Genomic DNA, 23,445 nt, shown 5'->3' on the forward strand with positions numbered 1-23,445 from the left:
CGCACACAGCCCCGGGACAGGCGCACACAGCCCCCGGGCAGCGCAGGCCGTACCTAGGAGGCTGTCGGAGGACAGGGCCCAGGCGCAGAGCTCCGCTGGCCGGCGCCGCGGACACTGCCCCAGCTCGGGGCGGGAGGCGTTCGGGGCCGGGCAGAACCCGCGGGAGCCGCACAGCGCGGCCACACAGCCCCAGGCCAGGCAGGCGGGCAGCCAGGGGCGGCACCACATGTCCCCAAACCTCGCCCTCGAGAGTCACCTACGAACCCGGCCTGAAGGCACCCGCCCTCCAAGAGGGCGTAGGGGTGCCCGCCCGGCACCCCACCGGAGGGAGGTGGCGGCGCGGGGCTTCCGCGTCCGGGTCGCGGCGGTGCCGGGAGGCGGTGCCGGCGCGGCGGGGCTGGGGGACACCATGGCCTTGCGGTGGTGGTGGCGGAGCGGCGCCTGGTGCCGCCGGGCGCCGCCGCTCGGCTCCGTGCCGGGCCCCGGCCCCCGCTCCCCGCCGGCCCCCAGCGCGGCGGTGAGTGCGGCGGCGCCGGGCGGGCAAGGAATGAATGGGGCGGGGGGCGKGCGGGCACCCCGGGCCGCCGGTCTTTCGGCGTTCCGCAGCCTCCCGCCCGGGGAGAGCCAGGGCCCCGGGACGGCTCCCTGCCGGGGGGGTCCTTCTGGGGGCAGGAGCGGTGCAAGGTTACATTCCGGCACAAGGGTGGGAGCAGGGGAAGCGGTTCTCATTAGTGTGAGATTCTGAAAGCGTTTGTGTGTGTTAGCGGTGTGAGTGGTAATGGGACAGTTCTCTCGCTGCCGTGGTTTAGAGCTTCTTCACAAGGCCGGGCTGCGGTGCTGGCCGCGCTGAGGTGCTCTGGCGGATGTGTCCCTCATGTCGCACRGGCCGCTGGTACAGCATTAAGCTGCAGGGGAAAGGAGGGAAGTCTGTGTGTGCCCGCACTGAGGGAAGAGTGGAAAGAGATCAGCTATTTTTAACAACGACGCGGTGAGAGGTCCGAGAGAGCGACTTAGAAGGTCTCAGTCGTAGAGCTGGCCACTGAAGTCAGCAGCAGATCCGTGATAAGTTAGGGCTTCTCGCCTTCCCTGTCTCCTTGCATGGCCTTGTGTAAGCACTGAGGATGGCAGAGTGCCCTTGAGCCATTACAGTGCTTTTATTTCTCTCCCACTGTCCAAGGAGAGCGAGATCAAAATCCTCGTACAAGGACAGGTTGAGGCACGAGGAGCAGGGTTCCTTGAGCGTTTTTGTGTGAGTTTTTCCAGAGGTAGTTCGGTGAACACGTGGATTGCAGTGATTCTAGGTTGGTTCAGCCCAGCATTGGGCAGGGCTCCGTACTTCCTGGCAGTACTCCGAGGACAGAGCAAAAGCTGTACTTCCTTTCTCAGCCTGTATCTGCATTCCTTTCTCAGCCTGTATCTGCTGGAATCATGTACCTGGGACGGTGTCTTCCCCCAGGCTCCTGGGCTCTGTCTGCTGGGAGAGATCATTGGAGAGATTGCTGGGTTTGGCAGTTAGGTTCTGGAATTCTGGCAGTTCTAGTCAGTTGTAGAATACAAACAGCAAACTGAATTGAAATTGCTTCAGGGGAAAACAAGGACATGATTTTCTGTTAGCGTACTGGTTCACAAACAGCTCTTGTCTGTTTCTCTGTCTTGACTGGTGCAGTCCAGATTTATCTGCCAGGCAAGGAATGTTTGAAAATGGCAGCTTGCTGAAGTGCCAAAGCAAGGTTTTGGTGGAACAGCTTTGGTAATTTAGCTGATAAGCCTCCTGGGCTGGGCCAGCAAGGGGAGAAAGTCCAAYGCTCCTGGGCAGAACTGTGAGTTCAATGTGCCTGTTGGCACTCATGTCTCATGTGGCATGAAAAGGGATTATGAGACTCCCTTGTCTGCTGGCTTGTTAAAATGGAGAAATAGAGCAATGGTGATAGATACATTTTTTTGTGGTCAAATGTTTTCTGTCAGTTTAAAGTTCTAATAAACTATCCCTGGTTTTGTTTTGTGCAGATGTGTCACTTTACCCAAAGAAGTTCAACTTCCTTGTTTCCAAAAATATGTAATATATTTTGGCGGTAAGTTGGCAATTCATATTGTTTTGTAGTGGGTAAAGACATAGTTATTGGATGAACTGGATAGTTATACCTGTGAGCTGTAAACTTTGAAAATAAGGTTATTCACTCCAATATGTATTTCTGTGTGGACTGTTGCTGGAGTGCTGAGTTTGAATCTAAGTTGTCTCTTCTGGAGAGTAATGGGCAAAGCAGGAATGCTGCAAGAAAATACATGTTGAAAAAAACAGGTATTTTAGRAAAACAAACAGAAGAAGAAGAATAAACTTGAATCCAGGAAACAAACAAAAAAAAAATCACCTAAKCTAAATGCATCTTAAGGCATCCAGGTGGAGCTTTCACCCTTTTCTGATGAACTTTTGTAGCATCATCATGCTACCTAAAGTATTGATGTAATTTATTATATAGCTGAGTGTACAAAGGGAAAAATTTCAAATCTACGTCAGGAATATTTTTCCAGGAGTTTACAAGAGAGGAAAACTTGTAAACTCTCTTGAGAAGGAAGAAGGTAACAGMCTACCCAAGGGTTTATGATCATCAATACATAGCTTGCTGTCCTTGCACCTTATTATCTGGTTGAAGAGGGTGTTTTGATGGCTTTATATATTTTAGCAATTTGGTTTAATCTTGTGTGAGAGGGGGAGAAAGGGGGAGAAAGAAATGCTTTCAAATGTTTCTATTTGGGGAATCAGGGAAACCTGTTTTTTAACAAGACTACTCTTCATAAACACTGTCACCAGGTTTCATCATACAAGTACATCCCACTTGTGCAGCTGCAGTAAGACAATTAGTGATGAAAAATACCAAGAYCCTTTTCAACTTGGAAGAAAAGACTTGAAAAATCTCTATGAAGATATTAAAAAGGTAAGAGATTTTGGTGACTATTCTGGGATGTTGTGATGATTGCTTTTAATAGCAAACATCAATTTGGAGGATATTTGTGGGAAGAACATTTTATATTTATGAACAACTGTCTGAAACTTAAACTGAAGGCAAAAGGAGCATTTCTCATATTTTATAGAACCAGAAAGCAATTTTTYCTCCTGATTTGTGGTGCTGGAATGCATCATTTACCTTTCAGATTACTCATAGTAATTTTGAAAACAACTTCAGCTTACCCTGGGTGGAATGAATGCAGGCAATAACCTTATACATGCATACTATTTTACTTACATTAAATAGGTTGACTTTGTGCTTCTATGCTGAAATGCTCTYGTCATTTTTACAGGAATTGCTTGTCTCTGCTGCAGAACTTAAGGAAATGTGTGATTATTACTTTGATGGGAAGGGAAAGGCCTTTCGACCAATGATTGTGGTGCTAATGGCTCGGGCTTGCAACATTCACCATAATAATTCCAAGTGAGTCGGTCACTTTTAGATATCCACATCATACTTGAAAGTTATCATTCATGTGTTGCTGAAAAATACTTTATGAAAATAAAATTCTTCTCAGTAAAACCTGAATGGAAGTTCCATCTTGAAGCTGTATTTTTGTAGTTGTCAGTCCAAAAGGAACTGATGGCTTTATTAAGTGTTTTCATGTGTTACATTGTGGACTATATTGCACTTGTAACTGGTGGAAGATAAATAATGTTGCCAAATTACAGTAATTTGTAAGGCTTTTAGTCAATTCTGGCTTCTTACATAAATGCTTTATTAGAACCTTTAATACTCTTTGAAATATATATATAAGCTTAATTAAAAGTAATATATAGAAAGAAATATATAAGCTTAATTAAAAGTATTTTTCATTTGTAACCACTCCTGTTCCCATTAAACTCTGGTCACAGGTAAGAACTTTGCTTTGAGAAGGGAACTTCATAGATTTTTTTAGTAAYTATGCAGAAATTACTACACCGTTAAGTAGGTGGTGTGATTATATTCAAAGCTGTGAGACTTTGAAAACAGTCAAGAGGGKTTTTTTTGCCCTCTAGTAGCAAGTGTCTTTAATGTAAGATTCTAAGCTTAGAGATGGTGTAATCCTTATGATCTCCAAGTTACTTGTCTTCGGAAAGCAGTTTTAACTGAGGAGAACATCATGCTTGGCCTGTACTCTCTATCACTCCTTAGTCTGGCTCATTGCAAACGCTTCACTGCACATGTTCCTATTGACTGGTATGTTTGAATTTTGAGGAAAGAGGTTGGCTGGAGTGTTCTCTGCCTTCCAGCTATGCTTCCAGTCTTGCCTTGTATAGAATTTCAAATAGAAAATCTTTGGTCCCTTTCCAGAAGTGTTTCTAGACTAATTTGTCAGTCTTAAGGGATTTCTCTGAGCTCTTGCATAATTATTTTCTGTAGCAGTAGTTTRATGCCCTGTTGGACTCGATAACTACCTCAGAGCATGGCATGTGTGGATGGCCCCTCTCCCTGTACCCACTCATATGTGAATATAATTTTGAAGGAGAAAGCAAAACCTTCCTGGCAGYGTCCTGTCCTGTGTGTGCCAGTTCCCCTTGTTTTAGGAAAACATCATCCAGGATTAATGAACCTTGCTTCAACTGGATTCTTTTGTCAGTTCACGTCTGCTTCTTGTCATTGACTTTGAGATAGCAAAAGCAAGCATTTTCACTGGTTGTGAAAATCCTCAGGGATGCCTTTTGTCACTGACTGACAATATTTTCAGGARTGATCTCAACATGTTAAACAGGAGCGTGATGATGGCACTTTTTGCTGGTAGAAACTTTCTTRATGATCGGCCATCCATGGTGAAATGTAAGGAAGAACAATAAACCAAAAATTTCTGCCTGAGCTTGTAGGGTTATGGGTGTCCCATTAGAGTGTAACCCCAGTGTGGTTTGCAACCACCTTCTCTATGAAAAACCTCMAAGTCATCCTAGCATGCATCAACTGTAGTATATCCAGTTCARCTACAGGAATGTACATCACTTACTGAAATCAACAGTGTGCCTGATCYCTGTATTCCAGACAAGTTAAGTGAAGCTAGCTTCAGGCATGGATTGCGAAGATAATCATGAAGAATGAAGACTTGTGATCTACAAATTTATCAGGAACAGGGTGAAAGAGCTATTCAAGACAAAGCATTATGTTGCTAAGAGGATGGAAAGTTAGGAAACTTTTAACAACTGGAACACTGAGTTTCTGGAGCATCTTTTGAATCAAAATAATGGCAAAAATATTTTTATCTTTTTCTAGCCTGTAGCATGAAAGGCTTATGAACAAAATCATGCGTGCAATACTGTGAAGGCTGGAACTGATGYCATATAGTGTGGGAGTTGAACAGTGAATCAAAGAGAGTAGCAGTAGAAAGACTGAATTTACCTTTATTCTCAAAGCATTTTTGCTGTCTTTTGACATATGTATATGCTCATGGACATATTCTTGTCCACATGTTATGCTGTCTCAAAACTATCAGGATCAGTTTTGAGACCTGCCCTATGTCAGTAAGAAAATGCCACATATGCCTGGGGCAAGTGTTTGCTTTGCAGTAGCCAGCCCTCGGTGTAAGTCCTCTGAGTTAGAGATGCCTGTGTCATTTGGCAGTGCTTGTACATCTGTTGCAGTTTTAATCAGCACCTCTGAAATATGTTCACTGTTTAAAAGCCTCTTCAATAATCTGAATGTACCTTGTATAAAGCAGGCTGAGTCATTGTCTTTGTCGTGTTGCTTTTAGAATGGAGTTCTGAGTGGCAAGAACAGAAATGTTTCAGCAAAGGAATGGAATGAAATCTCRGGGTATTTACCTTCCTCTTTGTGCCCTGTGCCAATTYSTCTAGGCCTGTGATTGTAMTTAAATATCCCATATGTTGATACARGTCTTCACTGTGCATGGTGACCAACGTTTTTTGAGGGTTGGCAAGGCCATGCCAAAGGAATTTACATTCATATTGTGAATACCCAATTCCTGTGGGTTGATGAAGTTTTATGGGAATTTTCTTCTCTTGCTTTTAAGCTTCTTGAAGCAGGCTTTGGTTACCCCTGCTCTGTTTATACATACACTTCAGTTCACATTGATACTGTGATTGATTCATTATTGCTGTTTCTTAAAGCAGCATTGCCTCCAGGTAACAAATTCTTCTTCCAACTTCTTTGTTTTTGAGGAAAATTGTGTATGTAGAGAGGTAATACTGCATATTTTTAACTCTGCTACTCTTCTACAAATCTGAGGGGAAAAATACTTGCCTTCCATTCTGCTTTTCCCAATGTTTTCTTAAGATGGTTTTCCTCTTTCAAGTTGCCATTTCCCTTGAAGCATTTTATCATTCTTTTCTTCAGTTAATACTGATTCTTCTCCCAGGCTTGTTTTTCTTTGTTGAGGCTTTGGTTCCCACACATGTAATTGAAGACACTGCCCTTCAGTATCTTTAGACTTGTGGGGTGAGCCAATATCCTGTGCTGTTCATCCCTAGCTTTTTTTTTTTTTAATTTTTCCTCTGGGGTTTGTGTTGCTGATGTTTAGTTTCTGCTTCATCTTGCTGCCATTCTCARCTGTCATATAACTTGCTGGACCCAGCATGCTTTTGCCTGCTCTTTCATTTTGGGGTTTCTTTTCCATCTTTTGTGCAATACTTTTAAAAAAGATAATACTTGTTCTTGTTTGGATGTTAAAACAACAGGATTCAATTTAATAAGGCTACAGATCCCAATCTTACAAGGCAGTCCAGAGAGACCTTTTTCTCTTTACAGAGTCCCAGCAGAATAGCTGAGATCCCTGAAAAGAATGGAATTGAATGCCAATGTGGCTCTGCTTGCAGGTTAGGTGACATAATAATTTATGTTTAGATTTGAGGAAGGTGAGGTATTTACTCTWCCCTYAGCAGWTTAACTGTTCTTCTACAGTGAGGTYGCTTCATTGTGGTCATAATAAGGAAAATGAGAGTTGTATAAAGAATTATCTGAACTATTACTGAAAAGGTAGGAGACTAAAGGATTCAAATTGTTCTGTGCTGGGATATTGTTTCTTTTCTCTTTCAATTCTAAGTGTCAGAAGTCCAACCCTGAGTGTTTAAGCCCCTTGGGCAGTGGCTTTTTTGCTTATTGATAGCAACTTTGCTTTGTGTGAGAGTAAGAATTGCTGTCAATAGTTTAAGCTGAGGTCATGCAAACCCTCAATCTCACACRTCTACTGACTTTTCTTCACATAACCTGTGTGCAGAATTTCACAGAATTATCAGTTAGCCTGACAGGACCTAGTGTTTCTGTTTCTGTATTCTCAAAGGTGTTCTCAAATAAGGSTTTTTATTTCTTTTTCTGCAACCCAAATGAGAGAGACAAATAAGAGAGGGACAAAGAAGTACAGAGACAGTAGAGAAAATAGTGAGCATAAAGAATTCAGGGGGAGAAAAGGGAAATAAACTTACCAGAATAGTGAAAGAAACAAATATAACGACCTGGCTAAACTCAGTAGAATAATTYGTAAAGATAGGACCTGCCAGCAACCTTAGTTCCCATTTATTTCACTCCTCCAAACTGTTGTCAGAAGCCTGTGGTGTCAKCTGCTCTGCAGTTTTCTCCTGTGTTAACACATGCATTTTCTGTGCTTCCCCTGGTTTGTAGTGCTTTTCTGCATCACAGACTTTTTCTGAGATGGTTGTTTCTTTTGGCCACAGGGCCTTAAAAGCAGAACGGTGCTTGGAGGACTCTGGCCATTACACAAAAATTTTGCAACCTCTATTTCCTCTCCTTAACCTGGCAATATTTACTGACTTGCCTCCAAGCTCTTTGTGGTAAAATGTGGTTTGTGTGGTCTTGAGTTCCCGCCTCACCACTGTTGGGTGCTTTTGGTTGKTTTTTGTTTTGKTTTGGTTTTGGACAGGGATATTTGGAGTGAGATATCTGGGGTTTTTTAACCTGTATGGTCAACCTTGGTTTGTTCATTATTCATGAAACAAGTTCTGTAAAGGAAAACATCTCAGGGTACAGTAGATCTATAAAACTATATCACTGAATCAAGCTAGGGATCCTACTGAAAAACAGAATATGATCAGTTGTATAAAACATCTGTGTAAATATACATCATCATGGGGTGTCTTTAAGAATGATCTAAAAATGGCATCTTTCCACTTACAGGATCTGTGGGGACCCTGTTATCTATTGACTTGAGTTACTGCCACTTTTTGCTTTTGTTTTGCAGGAGAAGCTGAATGAAAAATGGCAGGGAATGAGAAGGATCTKGGGGGTTTGTGTGTTTTCCCCTAAAATAGGTGTGCTCTGATTTAGAATTAGTCTCACAAGGTGCATATAGGAAAGTATTTTAGACATTTTTTTGCCAGCAATGGGAAGAATGTTGCTTGAGACTTTGTGGAAATAGTAGTTTCAAAAACCCTTCAGATTAAATTATCACATTTGATACAACATTCTGGAAACCAGACACATGAACCATGAGYATTCCTGTGCCATTTTTAGTCATTGTCAGAGATGAAATACACTATAATGCAGAACTTTTCAAAACCTGCTTTTGAAATAACTGGTTTTGTGTTGTCTTCATACTACTGAAATATTTCAGTGTGACAGTGAGTGTTGCCATTTACTGCTGCTTCCCAGCAGGAAATCCAGTCTGCTGACATAATTAATGAAAAAGGGAATCCCCAAAAGGAGAACAGTGCATGAAAGAGGCTGGAGACCTTTACAGTTTTTTGAAGGTAAGTTTTCTCCTACTTAGTAAAAGTAGTTTATTTTGGAAAACTATTTACACTGAACTAGCATTTGATTAAATTACTAGTTCACATTAAGACTTGCCTTCAAACAGCCATGAAGGTTTCCAGCTCTTATCTTCTGTTGTGTAAAAGCCATATATTCACAGTCTATGAGYTACCCATTTGTCCTGCTATTGTTCAGGATGTAAAACTCCCACTGACACCAGTGAAGAATTCTGTATAGAGGTAGGTGTCAGAACACAGTGTTGTGTCAGCAGACTGCAAGATGTTCTTTCAGTGTGTGATTAATCACTACATTTTAATGGACATAGGCAGTGCAGGAAGGCTTTAAATTCCCTTCAGCTAAACTAAAATTATCATCTTTTGTTTTAGTTCTTTTTCTGTTCTGCTCAAAAAAATAGTGTGATTTTTTGTGTTGTCTGTATACCACAAGTAGGGTCTCTATAAATCAGAAGTAATTTTCTTCTTTGGTTGTGTTTTTTTTTTTGTTTGTTTTACTGGTTTGTGTATGGGTTTTTAAAATGTCCATATGGGCTTGTTACACCTATGAGGCAAGACTGACTGGGAGAGCCATATCTGGGATCCTGCACCATAACCCATGATGAGAACACAAGATGGATACTAGAACAAGAYAGTGGCAGTTCTATACTAAGGGAGATATAGTGTAAGCTAGGTTGGGTCTTTTATGTGCTTTTCACCAGTCTTGTTTCAGAGATAATTGCTTCTGTGTTCTTCCATTACCTTCTTTTCACCTAGTTTAAAACATGAGGTAGGTGTGAACTACTGAGAGTTGAATCATCAGTGTTAGAGCTTCCCAAAGGCTGAATTCCTAGTGTTAGGTAGTTGGTGTTTACATTCCTAAAATGGTTGCAGTGTAATTCTAGTTAATTCCTCAGGCTTCTGAAGAACCTCTGAGGTTTTAAGGTAATCAGATAACATAAAGGATAAGATCCATGAGTTATGCCTTTCAAATGTAGAATACAGGTTTCTGTGCCTTGTGATCTTTCCAGATTGCTGGTTAGTAGTTATCCAGCTTTAGAGAGTTTGTCATGCCAGGTTTGTGGGTAGAGCAACACAAAAATAAGGAAAACTTAAAATTCATCTATAAAGCTGCCTGGTATTCTTTTGTCTGCTGTTTTCCAGCTTTCARTCTTGGAGCCAAGCATCCTTGATGCTGTGCTATTTATTGCAGTCTGGATTTAGAGGGATTGAAGTCAGTAACACGGGAGTTTTGCAGTGTTGTTAAAGCAGCAATGTAGAAACAGGCCAATAAGGACAGACACATCCCTCTGCACTTACTGTACTTAATGTCATCTTACTTTCTCTTGTCTTCCTAATTCCAGGTTTGAAAGAAGGGGGTCAGACCATGAAAAAGCTGTGACATCTGTTTTCAGAGAAACTATTTTTTGTTTCGTTTTCAATAGAGTTTTTTTTAGTGTATTGTAGCATATGTAATTGATTTAATTTTGACAGTTCCTGTTTTTTATTTTAGGGAGGTGCATGCAAGCCAGCGYTCTGTGGCCATAATTGCTGAGATGATCCACACAGCCAGTCTGGTTCATGATGATGTTATTGATGATGCAAATTCTCGCAGAGGAAAAAGAACACTTAATCAAATCTGGGGAGAGAGGAAAGTGAGTTCACTAATAAGTRCAAGACTTGCCTTTGAGTTTCAGTAGAGCACAAATACCTAGAGGTTTGTAATGTTACTATCCCTAGGTCTTGGGATATGTCAGAAAAATATGAAGAGGTGTGCACAGTTTGTGGGTGAGACAAACATGTTTTCATTTTCTRAACTGTTGGAAGCATTAGATAATGAATGATGGAAGTGTGTAAGTGTTGGTTCAAGAGAATGGCCAGTTAGAGAAGTAATGTTCAAAAAACTTCATAGGCAAATCATGTTCAGGTACTACATACAGGGAGGACAGTGCTTAAAACAGAAAAATATAAACAGCACTATAAGATAGGGTTTAAAAAATTATTCCAATTTCTTTGTTTAGTTATCTGGTTTTTCTCTCTTACAATGAGATATTTGTGCATTATGTAGGAAAGTTATGTGATATGAGTAGATCTGACAAATAAAGGATATTGTACTATCTGTAGTAACACAGGAAAAGGCTTAAGGGATCAACTTTTGTTGTTGTTTTTCTTAGGCTGTTCTCGCTGGTGACTTCATCCTCTCAGCTGCTTCTGTAGCTTTAGCACGAATTGGAAATACCACTATCATCTCTGTTCTAACTCAGGTGATTGAAGATCTGGTGCGTGGTAAGGTCTTTTCCTATTTTTATCTTCAGATTTGCTTGCTTTAGCAGTAAACCCACAAATAAAACCTCCCATCTGTGTAACCTTTTAGGTGAATTCCTCCAGTTGGGTTCCAAGGAAAATGAGAATGAGAGATTTGCTCACTACCTCGAGAAGACTTTTAAGAAGACGGCGAGTCTGATAGCAAACAGTTGTAAAGCAGTATGTACGTCTGTCTCTTCTGAAGTTAACATACCATACTGTAAGCTTCACAGCTAAACCCCTAGTTACTGCTGTTTGCTCTGGAGATCCTCCAAAGCAAACCCTTGAAATGGTATTCTGCCAGAATGTCAATGGGTTTGAGATTGTGAATTTTATCACAGTTCAGCTGTGTAGCCTCCAATACTGGTTTTAACTTTTCTTTGCATTTTTTATTTATACACTGATTTGTTGTTAATCTCATTTGAATCAAAATAAGTTTCAAATAATCAAAACAGTAATAGTCTTTAATTTAAGAAATTCTGCAACTTTGAGACAGTGGTTTTAATCTCAGTTCRTCATTTTTGAGCCTATAATTTGACTTTGGCATCTGGCCCTACTCATTGGTGCTGAGTGAGACCTTAAATGGTAACAGTGGGAGGAAACAATTAATTCATAGAATCACAGAATATGCTGAGTTGGAAGAGACCTGTCAGGATCATCAAGTCCAACTCCTGTCCCTGCACAGGACACGCCAAGAATCATACTTTGTGCCTGAGAGTGTTGTCCAAACACTTCTTGAGCTCTGTCAGGCTTGGTGCTATGACCACTTCCCTGGGGAGCTGTTCCAGTGCCCAGCCACCCTCTGGGTGAAAAACRTTTTCCTGGYATCTCTTCATCATATTGTGAAAAAACAGAAGCATGTACTACTTGATTTGTCTGGGGGGCTTTAAGCATCAGTTGCTATATCCACCCTGTTACACAGTTCTGTTACTTGATCACAAAAAGATRCAATTCAAGATTGTGTTCTTACTGAAAAATACATGTTCCATTTTAGTGCAGAAAATGAAGGTGGGTAATAATCTCACCCAAAAGAGAGTTTTACTCCTTTTAGTGAAAGGCAGTGTAACTGATGGATTCTATAGCAAGAGGGAGTTCTAAGAGAATTAGACTAAAAATCTGTGCTAGTGTTAATCATCTTCCTTTGTTCTCAGAGAACTGGTACATTTGTGCAACAGACAGCAGTTGAAAATTGCTTATATCAAAAGGATCACATAGAATGAGGCACRCAGATTTTGGGGGAGGGAAAATAGCTTTCATTCTAGTTGGAGGAAAGAAATTAAGTCTTCTGAATTGTTTGTATTAATGGCAATGTGACCCTGATAATTTTCTTTTGCAAGTGCTWTTTTGTATCAGTAGGCACCTGGATTAGTAAAGAGGATCGCATTACTCTGTTACCTCAGTAAAAACACGAGTTTTAATTTTCAATTTGACACTCTAAAATAATATTTTGGATTCTTTAAAATCTAAAGAAATCACTGGGTGGCTTCTCCTTACATATGTGCTAATTTAAGCTTTTTCGTTTTCATGACTTGAAAGAGCTAAGGATTTAAGCACTTCCCTCGAGATTGAAGTTGTAATGCTGGTGAAGGGRATGTTTGGCTGCTTTTCTTCTAGTGGCTGGTCTGAGTTGTTCCWTTGCTGAATTGCTGGAATTTTATATGCTGTAAAATTTGTGTTATAAAGGAAAACCAAGAGGGAATGYCTGTCTTTATGGGAAATCCTTACTTGCTGCACATAGTACCAATGAGTTGAATATGTATGTCTCCCTCAGTTTCTTTCTGCATGGATTAGGAGAGCTCTGTTGACAGCAGCTAAAAGGGATTTTTTTTGTTTGGGATTTGGGGGGTTTTGGTGCATGTGGGTGTTGAGATATTTTTGTTTAGATGGCTTTGGCTACTGAGGAAATGGAATCAGGAGGGAGTTCTGTTTTCTGTAGAAAAAAAATAATAAGCAGGATCATCAGTTCTAGCTAGAAAGGAAATTGAGTTAGGGAATCAAGAGTATTCATGTCTTGTTTTCAGGGACAAAACTAAAGGGAGAGATTATGGGTTTTAAAAGCAGTTCAGTTCTGTTAATGATAGGGAGAACTGATTTATTGCTRTGGTTAAGTAAAATACAAGCATTAACTGGAAAGAAGATGTCAAACAAGTTCAGGTGGCACCTTAGAATTTCATSGTGCCATGCTTTAGAAATGGAAGAATAGAGTATTCCTGGAAAAATGTCTGAACAAGAGATAYACTCTAATAGATACAGTTTGTACCATCAAAGCATTACTGCGTTTAAAATAAAATCCTTTAAGTTAGGACTTAAAAACATAACAGTCTGTTCAGGATGTTAAGAGCCATCCCAGTCTCCAGTTTATTTCTACAATAGTCCTGCATGGGGGTATCCAAGTTTYAATCAAAGTGTATTGTGAAAGGAAACAGTGGCAGATGGCCCAGAGAGTCACTGAAGCCTTRGTTACTGCAAGGCATTTTTCAGAGAAACATGAGGTGACTTTAGTTCAAGAATTCAGAAACAATAAAGCTGAAGTGGAATTTCTGTTTAGTCACCAGGCCAGCTGGAGATAGCAAAATAACTTGCKCAGGTTTTCTGTGTTTTTTAAACCCTGCCATAATGTGAATTTCTGAGCCTCATAAAACTGGTTATATTTTGCACAGTACACTTTCAGATGAGGGATTAAATCATGCTTGCTTTGAAGTAAGCGTAAGTTTGAACTAGAGATTCTTGATTTCTGTATTAGGAGGAGGCTTGTGCATCCATGTGCAAGGCAGGGCTGTGGAAGGGACTGAAGAAAGCAATAGTCTGCAAGTCTGGATCTAGCTGTGAGCTTCTGCTGTAACTGGTTCCTAGTTTGGTGTGTGGTGTGTGCACAGGGCTCCATCAGAAAGCCCTACCAGCGTGTGGAACTGATGTCTAGGAAAATAAGACCTCTGACACCCATCAGCAGAACTGAATCCTCCCAGCCCAGGTGGGCCTGCAGACTGCATTAATGTACAATGGCAGATGTGGCATTATGTATAGCATCAGTAGTATCAGATATTATGGTCAGCCAGTAAATCTCCTTCTTTATTATTTAAAATACAGTAAGTCCTTTGGGGGTGTTTCTTCTTTATAAAGTTTGCTGTGAAAAAGATTAGAATAAGTATATGACATATATTCAGGCAGATAATCTTCATTACTGAAAAGTACAACTCTGCATAAACAAGTACTTGGTTAACCTGTTAAAATATTTATTACTTGAGAAAAAGTCAAAGGCATGAAAATGCAGACTCAGGACATGATAGTTGTCTGCCTTGTGCAGACATCTCCCTCTCCCAGGGTGGCCTCCATCACCCCCTCCTCAAGAGRGGTTCCCAGGAAGGTTTGAGGAGCAGAGGAAGTCAGTGGCATTCCTGGCAGCAGTGAAGGATGAACACGAGGAGTGTGCAGCACTGCCAATGCAGCAGCACGTCCAGGCCTGGCTGTGAGACCACAGGGCTGGGCTCCCCCATACAGGACACACAGGGACACTCTGGAGGGAGTTCAGTGAAGGGCCCCCGTGAGGGTAGGGGCTGGAGCAAGTGATGTGCCAGGGGCTGGAGCAAGTGATGTGCCAAGAGCTGGTTTTAGTCTGGAGTAGAGAAGGCAAAGGGGGAATCCTCTTGCTGTCTCCAGCTTGTAATTGGAGGGCATAGAGAGTGTGAAGAGATGCAGTGAAAGGACCGGTTGTGCTGTGGAGAAATTCAATTGGGTTTTAGGAAAAATTTCTCCATTAAATTGGTCAAACATTGCAACAAGTAGCTCAGACAGTGTGGGATTTTTCATCCTTGGAGATACTCAGAAATCAACTGGACACAGCTGTGAGAAGCCTGATCTAACTATGAAGTAAACTCTCCTTTGAGCAGATGACTTTCCAACCTAAACTATTCTGTGACTCTCCTGGAAAGAGAAACACTCCTCCTGTCTAGAAAAAAAGTGGTGGATGAGCCAAGAGTGAGAAGGCAGGAACCTGACTGCTTGTGGAGATGGGCATGGAGGAGAAAGGCTGGGAAATGGGAAGATTTTAGAGCCTTTTCCTTCCCATACAGTCCACAAATCCAGGAGTGCAARAACAAACATCTCTTGTAGTGTTTATTCAAGCATGTTCTGGCCCAGCAGCAGATTTTCCTCTCAGACCTAGAGAGCACTGGTGGAGATGTGCAAGTGCTTTCAACTCCAGATGCCATATTAAATATAGAGCAGAATGTATCTACCCAGAGCTGATGATAYATTTTATGGATGTGAAATTCAGTAAAGAGGCAAAATTAGTTTATAGTYTCTCATAATTTAACAGAAACAACTTTTCATCGTGAAAAGTGTGTTTGAAATTACACCAAGCAGATTGTCTTGCTTTTTTGAATTCAAAGAATCTTGCCTTTTGAATTCAAAGAATTTGTTCCACTCAGTATTAGGAAAGATTTTTCATCTTGATTTAGTGGAGGACAAGCCTGAATTCTTGGAAGATTTGTCATCAACCAGTCATATCTGTTTGGGGAGCTATAGGGTATTTTCAAAGCGGCAGCTTGATCCTCTAAATACATGTCCCTGTATTGACTTGGTTGTCCTCATTCGTATTTGCAGATGCATGCTGTTACCCCAGTACATGACCCCAGTACATTATCCCAGTACATTATCCCACTACAGCTCCAGTTCAAGTCCATGTGGGACTGACAGGCTGCCTGGCTGCAGCCCAGCCAGTGTCCAGCTGGGGGCAACAATCTACAAAAGCAGATTGAGAAAGTGCATCCTGAAGGAACTCCCTGCTGGACACGACTCAATCATTGCAGGTTTATGATGTCATGGTCAGAGGTTTTGGATGACTTGAGGATGAGCTATTGCTTGAGGATTACTGGCAAATCAAATCTGAAAATTTAAATTTTTTTTTGGTCTTATTTTTGTCTATGAACAAGAAATGACCTTTCAGATTAAATGAGGAARCTCTTCACATGACAGTTCCTCTTACCCAGCTAGTGGCCACTCTAACCATTTGCCATTAACCAGGATTTTGTCATAATTCCATATTTTAATCCTCCACATGGAATGAAATGTGGTGGTAGGGAAGGATTTCATTGAAACAGGGTAGATGCARTCTCTGCCTTGCTGATATTATGTGATTTTATGTGAAGCATTCAAATGTTAGGTCTTTGGGCAAATACTGCTATTTAATATACAAGCATCAAAAGGAGGATCAAAGGGCAAAATGTTCCACTTTGATAGTCTCTAGCAACATCTATTTAAATATCTCATATTTGCAGTTCACTCTGTTTAACAGCCTTGAGGATTTTGTATGATTATTAGGGATAAGTAGCATTATTTTCCTGCTATACTGTCCTTTTAAATAAAATTGGAGAATGTATGATGCTGTTAATTCCTCTCTCATCCGGATTCCTCTGGGGTTTAGTTATTATCCATAGATGCAAGTTTTTACTGGGAAGTTCTGATGCTCAGATATGAAGTGCACTGATGCATGAAGTAATCTCTCATTTTGTGCAAGTTGATTCACATTTATTAGGATATAATGTTGTTTATTTCCATCTTCACATTCACCTTCAACGCTACTACTGGAGTTGCTTCTAATTTGGGTTTGGTTTGGGGATTGGAGCTTTTTATGATCCTACCTTACATAGWTTCAAAGAGGAATTTATATATCTATGTATTTATATATATTTATATATATATATATATTTATATATATGTGCACACATACATACATATGTATTTTTATATTATGTGGCTTTCTTAGCATGTATTTTTAGTCTTAAGTAAAATGCATTTTCACTCTTTGCGTTAGTCATAGCAGATTCAGAATGTCTGCAATAAACCAGGGTGGCTTTTTGTCCCCTGTTCCGAGTTCRTTTATTGAAGGATTAAATAAATCTGAGTATTTAAATTTCACCAACCTCATTTTGTGAAATGTATAATCAGTTGTAAATGCAAAAAGCATAAATGCTCTTACTTTGAAGCAAAATATTAATTCTCAAACCTTAGTGTCCTGTATTTTAGTTTTGTGGATTTGTTCAGCAAAATTTCTGTCTCTCAAGTAGTTGATTGGACATTCAAGTAAAATGTTGTTTATCTTTGTCAGCTTGGTGTGCTTTCTTCATTTGCTGTCTTTTCTTTGCCACTAATTATCCATCAGYACCCTTGCCTGCAAGCTAATCAACTCATCTTCCTGAGCAAGTCAGATACAGTTATCATCACCTTAAAAATAATTGTCCTTATCCCAACTGCCSCTCCTGTACTGGGTTCAACATACCCAGCTTTGTGATCTTTTATGAGACATGTAATGTCTATTTATCTGTTGTCTGACCTCCAATTATCCCTTGGCTGATTTAARTATGTAATTAGGTTGATTTCCCCATCACTGGGCTGTATATGACTACTACCCTGCATCAACATTTCTTCTCTCTTTATCCTTCCATTATAATTTCTAAGTCTGATAAATATTTAATGAAGCTCATCTCTTTGCAGACTTGAATGYTGTTTTAATACTGCACTGCTGTTCTTGTTTTCTAGTAAGCTTGGCTAGTTGTGTCTCCATGAACAGAGATAAGCAAGAATGTGCCCGAAATCAGCTTTTTTTTGCTTGTGCCAGATTCCTCCTGCCTGTGCTGGCTGTCAGACCTATGGTCAGGGGCTAAAAGTGGATGCTAACTAAAGCTTTCTATTTACTTGGGTTTTTGTCTTTTCAGGTTTCAATTCTAGGCTGCCCTGATCCCAAAGTTCATGAGATTGCATACCAGTATGGAAAAAACGTTGGCATAGCTTTTCAGGTAGCGTTTTTGTTGAACTAAATGGAATCTAAAATCTAAACTTCTCCAAAGTGCCTTAGAAATCAGAGTGGGCTGTCTTAATTCTTCCTACAAATCTTGTCTTTAACAAGGATTATTCTGTATTTAGTTCCAATTTTCAAAAAGAAAGTTTTAAACCATGTATTTATTTTTTCCAGCTAATAGATGATGTGCTGGATTTTACATCATGTGCCAACCGAYTGGGGAAACCAACAGCAGCAGATCTCAAGCTTGGATTAGCCACAGGCCCTGTCTTGTTTGCTTGTAGACAGGTAAGTGAGCAGAAARGGGTTTCCTCAAAATAAAAAAGTGTAAACCATTCCTCACAGAATCAGCTGAAACATCAAATCTCCTGTGTCAGTGATGAGTGTGGCCTCGGCAAATGTGACAAATCAATTTGTTCAAGATCAGATGGATTCTGTGTGCACACTCAAGTTCTGTCAGGCTGAGAAACACCTTCCTGCACAACTCTACTATTAGGCTCTTGTAGATATTCACAGAGTTTTAGCACATTTTCTGTAGGTTATTCTGAAGCAGCTTCTTGCTTGTGTTCTCTCTTGAGACATCTTGTTCTTCCCTGGCTTGACTATGTATGTAGGTTTTTTTTGCCTAGATCTGGGCTTTGTATCCATCCAGACGCCAGGAATTAAAATCCCTGCCTTGCTTCTAGGTGGTTACCTTTATTTATTGGATTTGATTCTCTTCATCTCTTTGTCCTCAAGTATTAGCCAGTTACAAACATGGGTAGCTTTCCTGTCTGAAGGCTGGATAAGAGAAAAAGGAGTGTCATACATAAAACAAGCTCAAAATTGGTCAAGATTTTCAGTGCCTTAAAAATAATTTGGAGGAGCAGAAAAAAAAACAACTGTGAGCAGCACAAAAAGAACATTAAAATTGGTGCTAATCCATAAATGTGTAAAAAACCTGGTTTAATTCCCCTTACTCAAGTGTCTTGTTCACCAGAAGAAAGCAAATTTGGGACTTAAAAAGCAGTCCTTTCTACCCTACCAGGCTTCACAGTGTGATACAAAAACTGGCACAGTTAGTTCCAGCAGAGCTCTCATCTCTGATCTCTCAGTGGAATTGCTTAGAGCTTGACATGGGAAAAGTTTTAAATCATTTAAAAAAAACAACTTTGACATTTACTTCCCTCTCTTAAAGAGCCTGGGGTGGGGGGAGGTGGAGCATTCACATCTGTTTGCTTCTTTATCCTTTGGGCATTTACAAGGATCCAGATCTCAGAAAAGACAGGGAAGCACAAACTATCAGCCAATTGACAAAGCAGATGAATGCATAATGAGAACAACCTTCTCCATGTCCTCAGTGTCACCCCACTTACTCGTCTTCACAAGCATATTCTTGAATCATTATTTCAGAATTGTGCCATCAGCAATTGTAGCCATCRAAAGAACAGTAAGAGTCGGAGATAGAGAGAGAGGATGGAATCATGGAACTGCTTTTGTGTGTGCTAAAGCCACATGTAGAAAGAAACAAAGCATATTGCAARTACTCAGTTTTGGCAGAGAATGGGTGACATTCACTGTCTCGTGGGTGTTGAATATTCCAATTTTTAAATCAAAATTATGCTTTATTAATTTGTTTGGGTTGTCTGTCTGTGACTTTGAACTTTTAATTAGTTTTACAAGATTAATTAGTTCATCATACAGAAATACAAGAAAAGAAAATTTGGCAGTCCTAGTTTAAAATCTTGTTCTTTGTAGGTGACTTCTAAATGCTTTTCCTCACATCTTTGAAGGATGGGAAGTGTTATTTTTGCATTGAAAGATAACTTTACCATCTTATTAAGTTTCTGCATTCATGAAAAGGCTTCTTTGCTCATAATTTCCTGCTGCTTTCAACAAACTGGAAGAACAGCACTACAGACTTAACTGATACATAACCAAAGCACAAGTGCTAAAAAATGTGGAGCTTCAACAGACACTTACATGTSCTGCTACTAAAAGACACTTATATCTGAGAAAAAAAAACTGAGGAGGCAGAACTTCAAGACACTCCAAAATGTATTTATTAATGATAGGCTGTCTTTTCAGATTAGTATTACTGCTGTCCTTTCATGTAGCAGGTACTCGAGTTGGTCTCCCTGACAAACATTGGTTGGTTTTTAATGTGCTCTGCATCTTCAGTGACAGATGTCTTTTCTTCCTGTCCTCTCCCCTCTCTCTGAAATACRTCTTGGTGCATTAGAATATTAAGAAAAAAATGTTTAACTTGATAAGAAACCTATCTGTTCAGTATTTAAAATTTGGTCACTCAGTAGAAAAAAACGCACGCCATTTATTTTTTAAGGAAATACACTAGTATATGCTAATCCTAAAGCTACTCTTAAGTTATAGAATGAGGGTTTATTTTTATTATAAGCATTGCTGTCAAAGGCTGATGTGCTGCCCACTAAATAGGCAGAGTTAATAACAGCTCTGCCTTACAAGTTTGGGGGTTTCCTGTCCTTTAGTGCTTAAATATAAAAAGTGATCCCATATACATCCTATATAATTGTAAATATGAATAATGTGAAAATGGATTGCATGAACACTGCAATTAAATTGTCATTACCTGGGAAGGAAACTAGGATCTAGAAAAATCCATGACTTACTCTTTTAGATAAAATATGAATCAGCACTAACCTGAACGTATCTCCAAGACTATGTATGAGTAATAGGAAAATGCCACAACAGAGGAGTGCTACATATTCATACCTGAACAAGGTTGTAAAGCTGCAGTTTCAGAACCAAAGGTGCGCAAGGAAAGCAGAGCATTGTTTACAAGTGTATGCAATAAAATCATCTTTGTTTGACTCTACTTTCACACAAGATGAACAAGCAGCTCTTTCCTTTAAAAAGAATTCTTCTGTAGAGTAGCTGCCTTGAGTTCAGGCCTTAGTTAAGCACTAGGTTTTTCTGTTTCTAGGCTGTCTGAAGAAAGAGGCTGCATATTCAGATGAGTGATGTGATCTTAATACAACTAATAACTACCTGCTTTAGGGAATTGAGCATGAAGTGCTAACTACAAGTGCCACATGGCTGAAAACAATAGTTGACTTCTTTTCTGTTATTAAAAGAAAATCTGTTGTGAGTTTTCCTCAAACAGAGTTGGTGTATATAAAATACCAGCACAATGGAAAACATAAGTGGATGTAACAGCCAAAGTTACCATGAGTGGCTTTTACAAGTTGAACTGTGCAATGCTGCCACAACAAACATCCTGGGTTCTTTTGTACATGTGGGGAAGAAGTGCWTCTTCTAAGAGTGTCAACACTAACCCTCACTGGTGATAGAAGAATATCTGATGCAGATTATACACCAGGTAGTAGCCACATCAGAAATTACCACACTGTAGCATCTGCTTAATATGATAAAATGGCAGGTGCTGACTTCTACTACCAACTGGCTACAGCCAGCAGAGCCAGACCATTAAAGTTTTAAATGCTTGGGCTCTGCTGTACTGTAGCCCTGTGCAGGCTGCAGGTATGAACCTAAAGCTATACCTGTGATAACATCAATGACAGGGGAAGAGGGCTGTACTTTGGAGTCATACTGATCTTAGCATGGCAGGAAGCTACAAGGAAAACCACTCAAAAGCAAGGAYAAACCTTTCTCCCTTTGTGCTTAGTTTCCAGAAATGAATGCTATGATAATGAGGAGATTCAGTAAGCCAGGAGATGTTGAACGTGCACGGAAATATGTGTTGCAGGTAAGACTGATAAAAAGTATTTCTGCTGTCCCTGCTGCTCAGACAATTCATTGTCTCCAAAGTAAAAAAGCAAGGCTGCCTTGTCAAATGGCTGCTGAGTAGCATGCAATGCACAATGCCAGGTTAGAATACTTCAGCTCTCCTACTGGCACAGTATTCTAGCAGAAATGCTAGGGGCACTGAAGAGCTTATTTTTTTTTCCTCCAATAGCATGAAATCCACATAATAATAAGAAAAAAGCTCACGCGCATGAACTCTGTTCTTTTAGCTGAGCCGTAGCTGTATCCATCGGCTGGTATAAGTGGCTTGTAATTACCAGTCAGTCAGTCAGTGTGCAGTGCACACCCCATACCAGTTTTAATTGACTCTCATCTAAAAAGAGTGAGTAATGGTCTGCAAAATTAATACCTCTTTTTCAGAAGCATGGGTTTTTTTGTACATCTCTATTTAGGGCAGGAGGGGAAAGGTTACACCATTAATTTCTATTATGTTATTAATACCAGTACTGTTTTGTAAGTACACTTACATTTAGCATGGATGAGTTTTACTATTTTGATAGTTTGGGGAAGGTATATGGGATTCCATGATTACAGAATGAATTCTCTTCCTTTCCCCTTCAGAATATAATGTGTTAGGGTATTTACTGACCTTAAAAAATTCACCCTGTAACTGGAAGAGGCAAAAGGCAGGAGGAGGCTGATCAGGTCTCCCATCCCCTTTCTGTGTCTCCTTTCCTCAGAGTGATGGTGTGCAGCAAACGACCTACCTCGCCCAGCGCTACTGCCAYGCCGCCACGCGTGAGATCCGCAAGCTGCGGCCGTCCCCCGAGAGAGAGGCCCTGGTGCACCTGACAGAAATGGTTCTCATGCGAGACAAGTGAGAGAACTCCTTCCACTCATTCTGGCAGCTACTTACCAGACTGTGCCTACATTTATTTCAAAAGTTACTTGCTTCCAACACAAGCTACCAAAAATTATTTTTTTAAAAAAAAACCTTTTTCTTTTTTTTGAAGTTTTCTTTTTTTTAAACAARAGTTTAAAGTGTTTTACTGCAGGAAGCCATGCAATTCAGAGCAAATCAAACTGTGCTGTACAATTGTTTTAGCGGGGGCTATTGATTGTGGGGGATGGGGAAGATGTTTACATGTTGATGCACAAAGGCCACAATGAGAATAAATATAAATCAGTGTATGAAAACGGAAGCTGTTCCAAATTTCACTTGTTTAATAAACAGASCATGCAGGCACAGGAGCTGGTAAGCTCTGGTGAAGAGAGATGGTTTGAATGCTTCCCTGGCCCTTTAACAACAGAAGCACCTGGAATTGTATATAGAGATACTGGTTTACTGTAAAAGACTACATCTAGATTTTAATTGGTTATATACATCAATGAACTCCAATTCATGCTAGTGGCAGCACGTGCTAGCAGTTAACATGATGCAGAATTTGAGATTGCTACCAAAATGAATGTTTCCATTCAGGAAACCAAAGCCTCAGTATTTCTATCTCATACTAAAAATGAATGATTCACCAGGTAGTCAAACCTGCAACTCCATCACTCATTTATAGAATATATTCAGTACCCTCCTAGGACCCTGCTTTGAAGTTCCAGACATTCCTCTCACAGTAATTACCCAGCACTACCACATTCCTTTTCAGATTATTTCAGCCACAGAATCTGTAGAACAGGGAAGCACACCCTCTCTGGCTATTTCTGCCTGTGATCCCTTAACACAATGGCCAGGTTCCTGTCACGTGTGTTCCCCCGGGTGCTATCTGGAGGACAGCCTGCTCCCTCTGCTTGGTGGGGCACGTTACAGAGCCACACAGAGAGAGCTCCCACAGAGAGCTGTCAGATACAGATGATGTCCAACTTACTGCATCCCSGTAACGAGATTAAATCAAAAACCCTCGCTAAAATTAAASKTKGSMRRAAARRAMYTTTWARRWGTATGTATAAG

At 40.4% G+C, this 23,445-nt stretch overlaps 2 protein-coding genes across 3 annotated transcripts in view; one reads left to right on the forward strand and one right to left on the reverse strand.

Moving 5' to 3' along the window:
• Window positions 1-228, reverse strand: part of LOC130584251 (protein adenylyltransferase SelO-like) — a 26,132-nt gene extending 25,904 nt beyond the window's left edge. The window contains exon 1 of the mRNA XM_057384116.1: window positions 54-228. Within this exon, the coding sequence (XP_057240099.1) occupies window positions 54-228 (175 nt within the window). The remainder of the gene's footprint in view (window positions 1-53) is intronic.
• Window positions 227-22,514, forward strand: PDSS1 (decaprenyl diphosphate synthase subunit 1). 2 transcript variants are annotated; one of them, XM_057384097.1, is made up of 11 exons: window positions 227-517; window positions 2,008-2,072; window positions 2,810-2,933; window positions 3,298-3,428; window positions 10,176-10,317; window positions 10,837-10,948; window positions 11,037-11,146; window positions 17,680-17,760; window positions 17,937-18,050; window positions 21,406-21,486; window positions 22,226-22,514. In XM_057384097.1, exons 1-11 carry the CDS (start codon window positions 227-229, stop codon window positions 22,364-22,366), a joined length of 1,392 nt encoding a protein of 463 aa, XP_057240080.1. In that variant the 3' UTR covers window positions 22,367-22,514. The 2 variants fall into 2 exon arrangements, with proteins under 2 accessions (XP_057240080.1, XP_057240086.1); XM_057384103.1 differs by lacking the exons at window positions 227-517; window positions 2,008-2,072; window positions 2,810-2,933 and adding an exon at window positions 8,574-8,668 and having other exon boundaries at window positions 3,392-3,428.
• Window positions 22,515-23,445: the final 931 nt, after the last annotated feature.

Source organism: Malurus melanocephalus, unplaced genomic scaffold, assembly GCF_030028575.1.
Source record: "Malurus melanocephalus ecotype Western Australia unplaced genomic scaffold, MMel_1.1 scaffold_14, whole genome shotgun sequence".
Taxonomy (NCBI): domain Eukaryota; kingdom Metazoa; phylum Chordata; class Aves; order Passeriformes; family Maluridae; genus Malurus; species Malurus melanocephalus.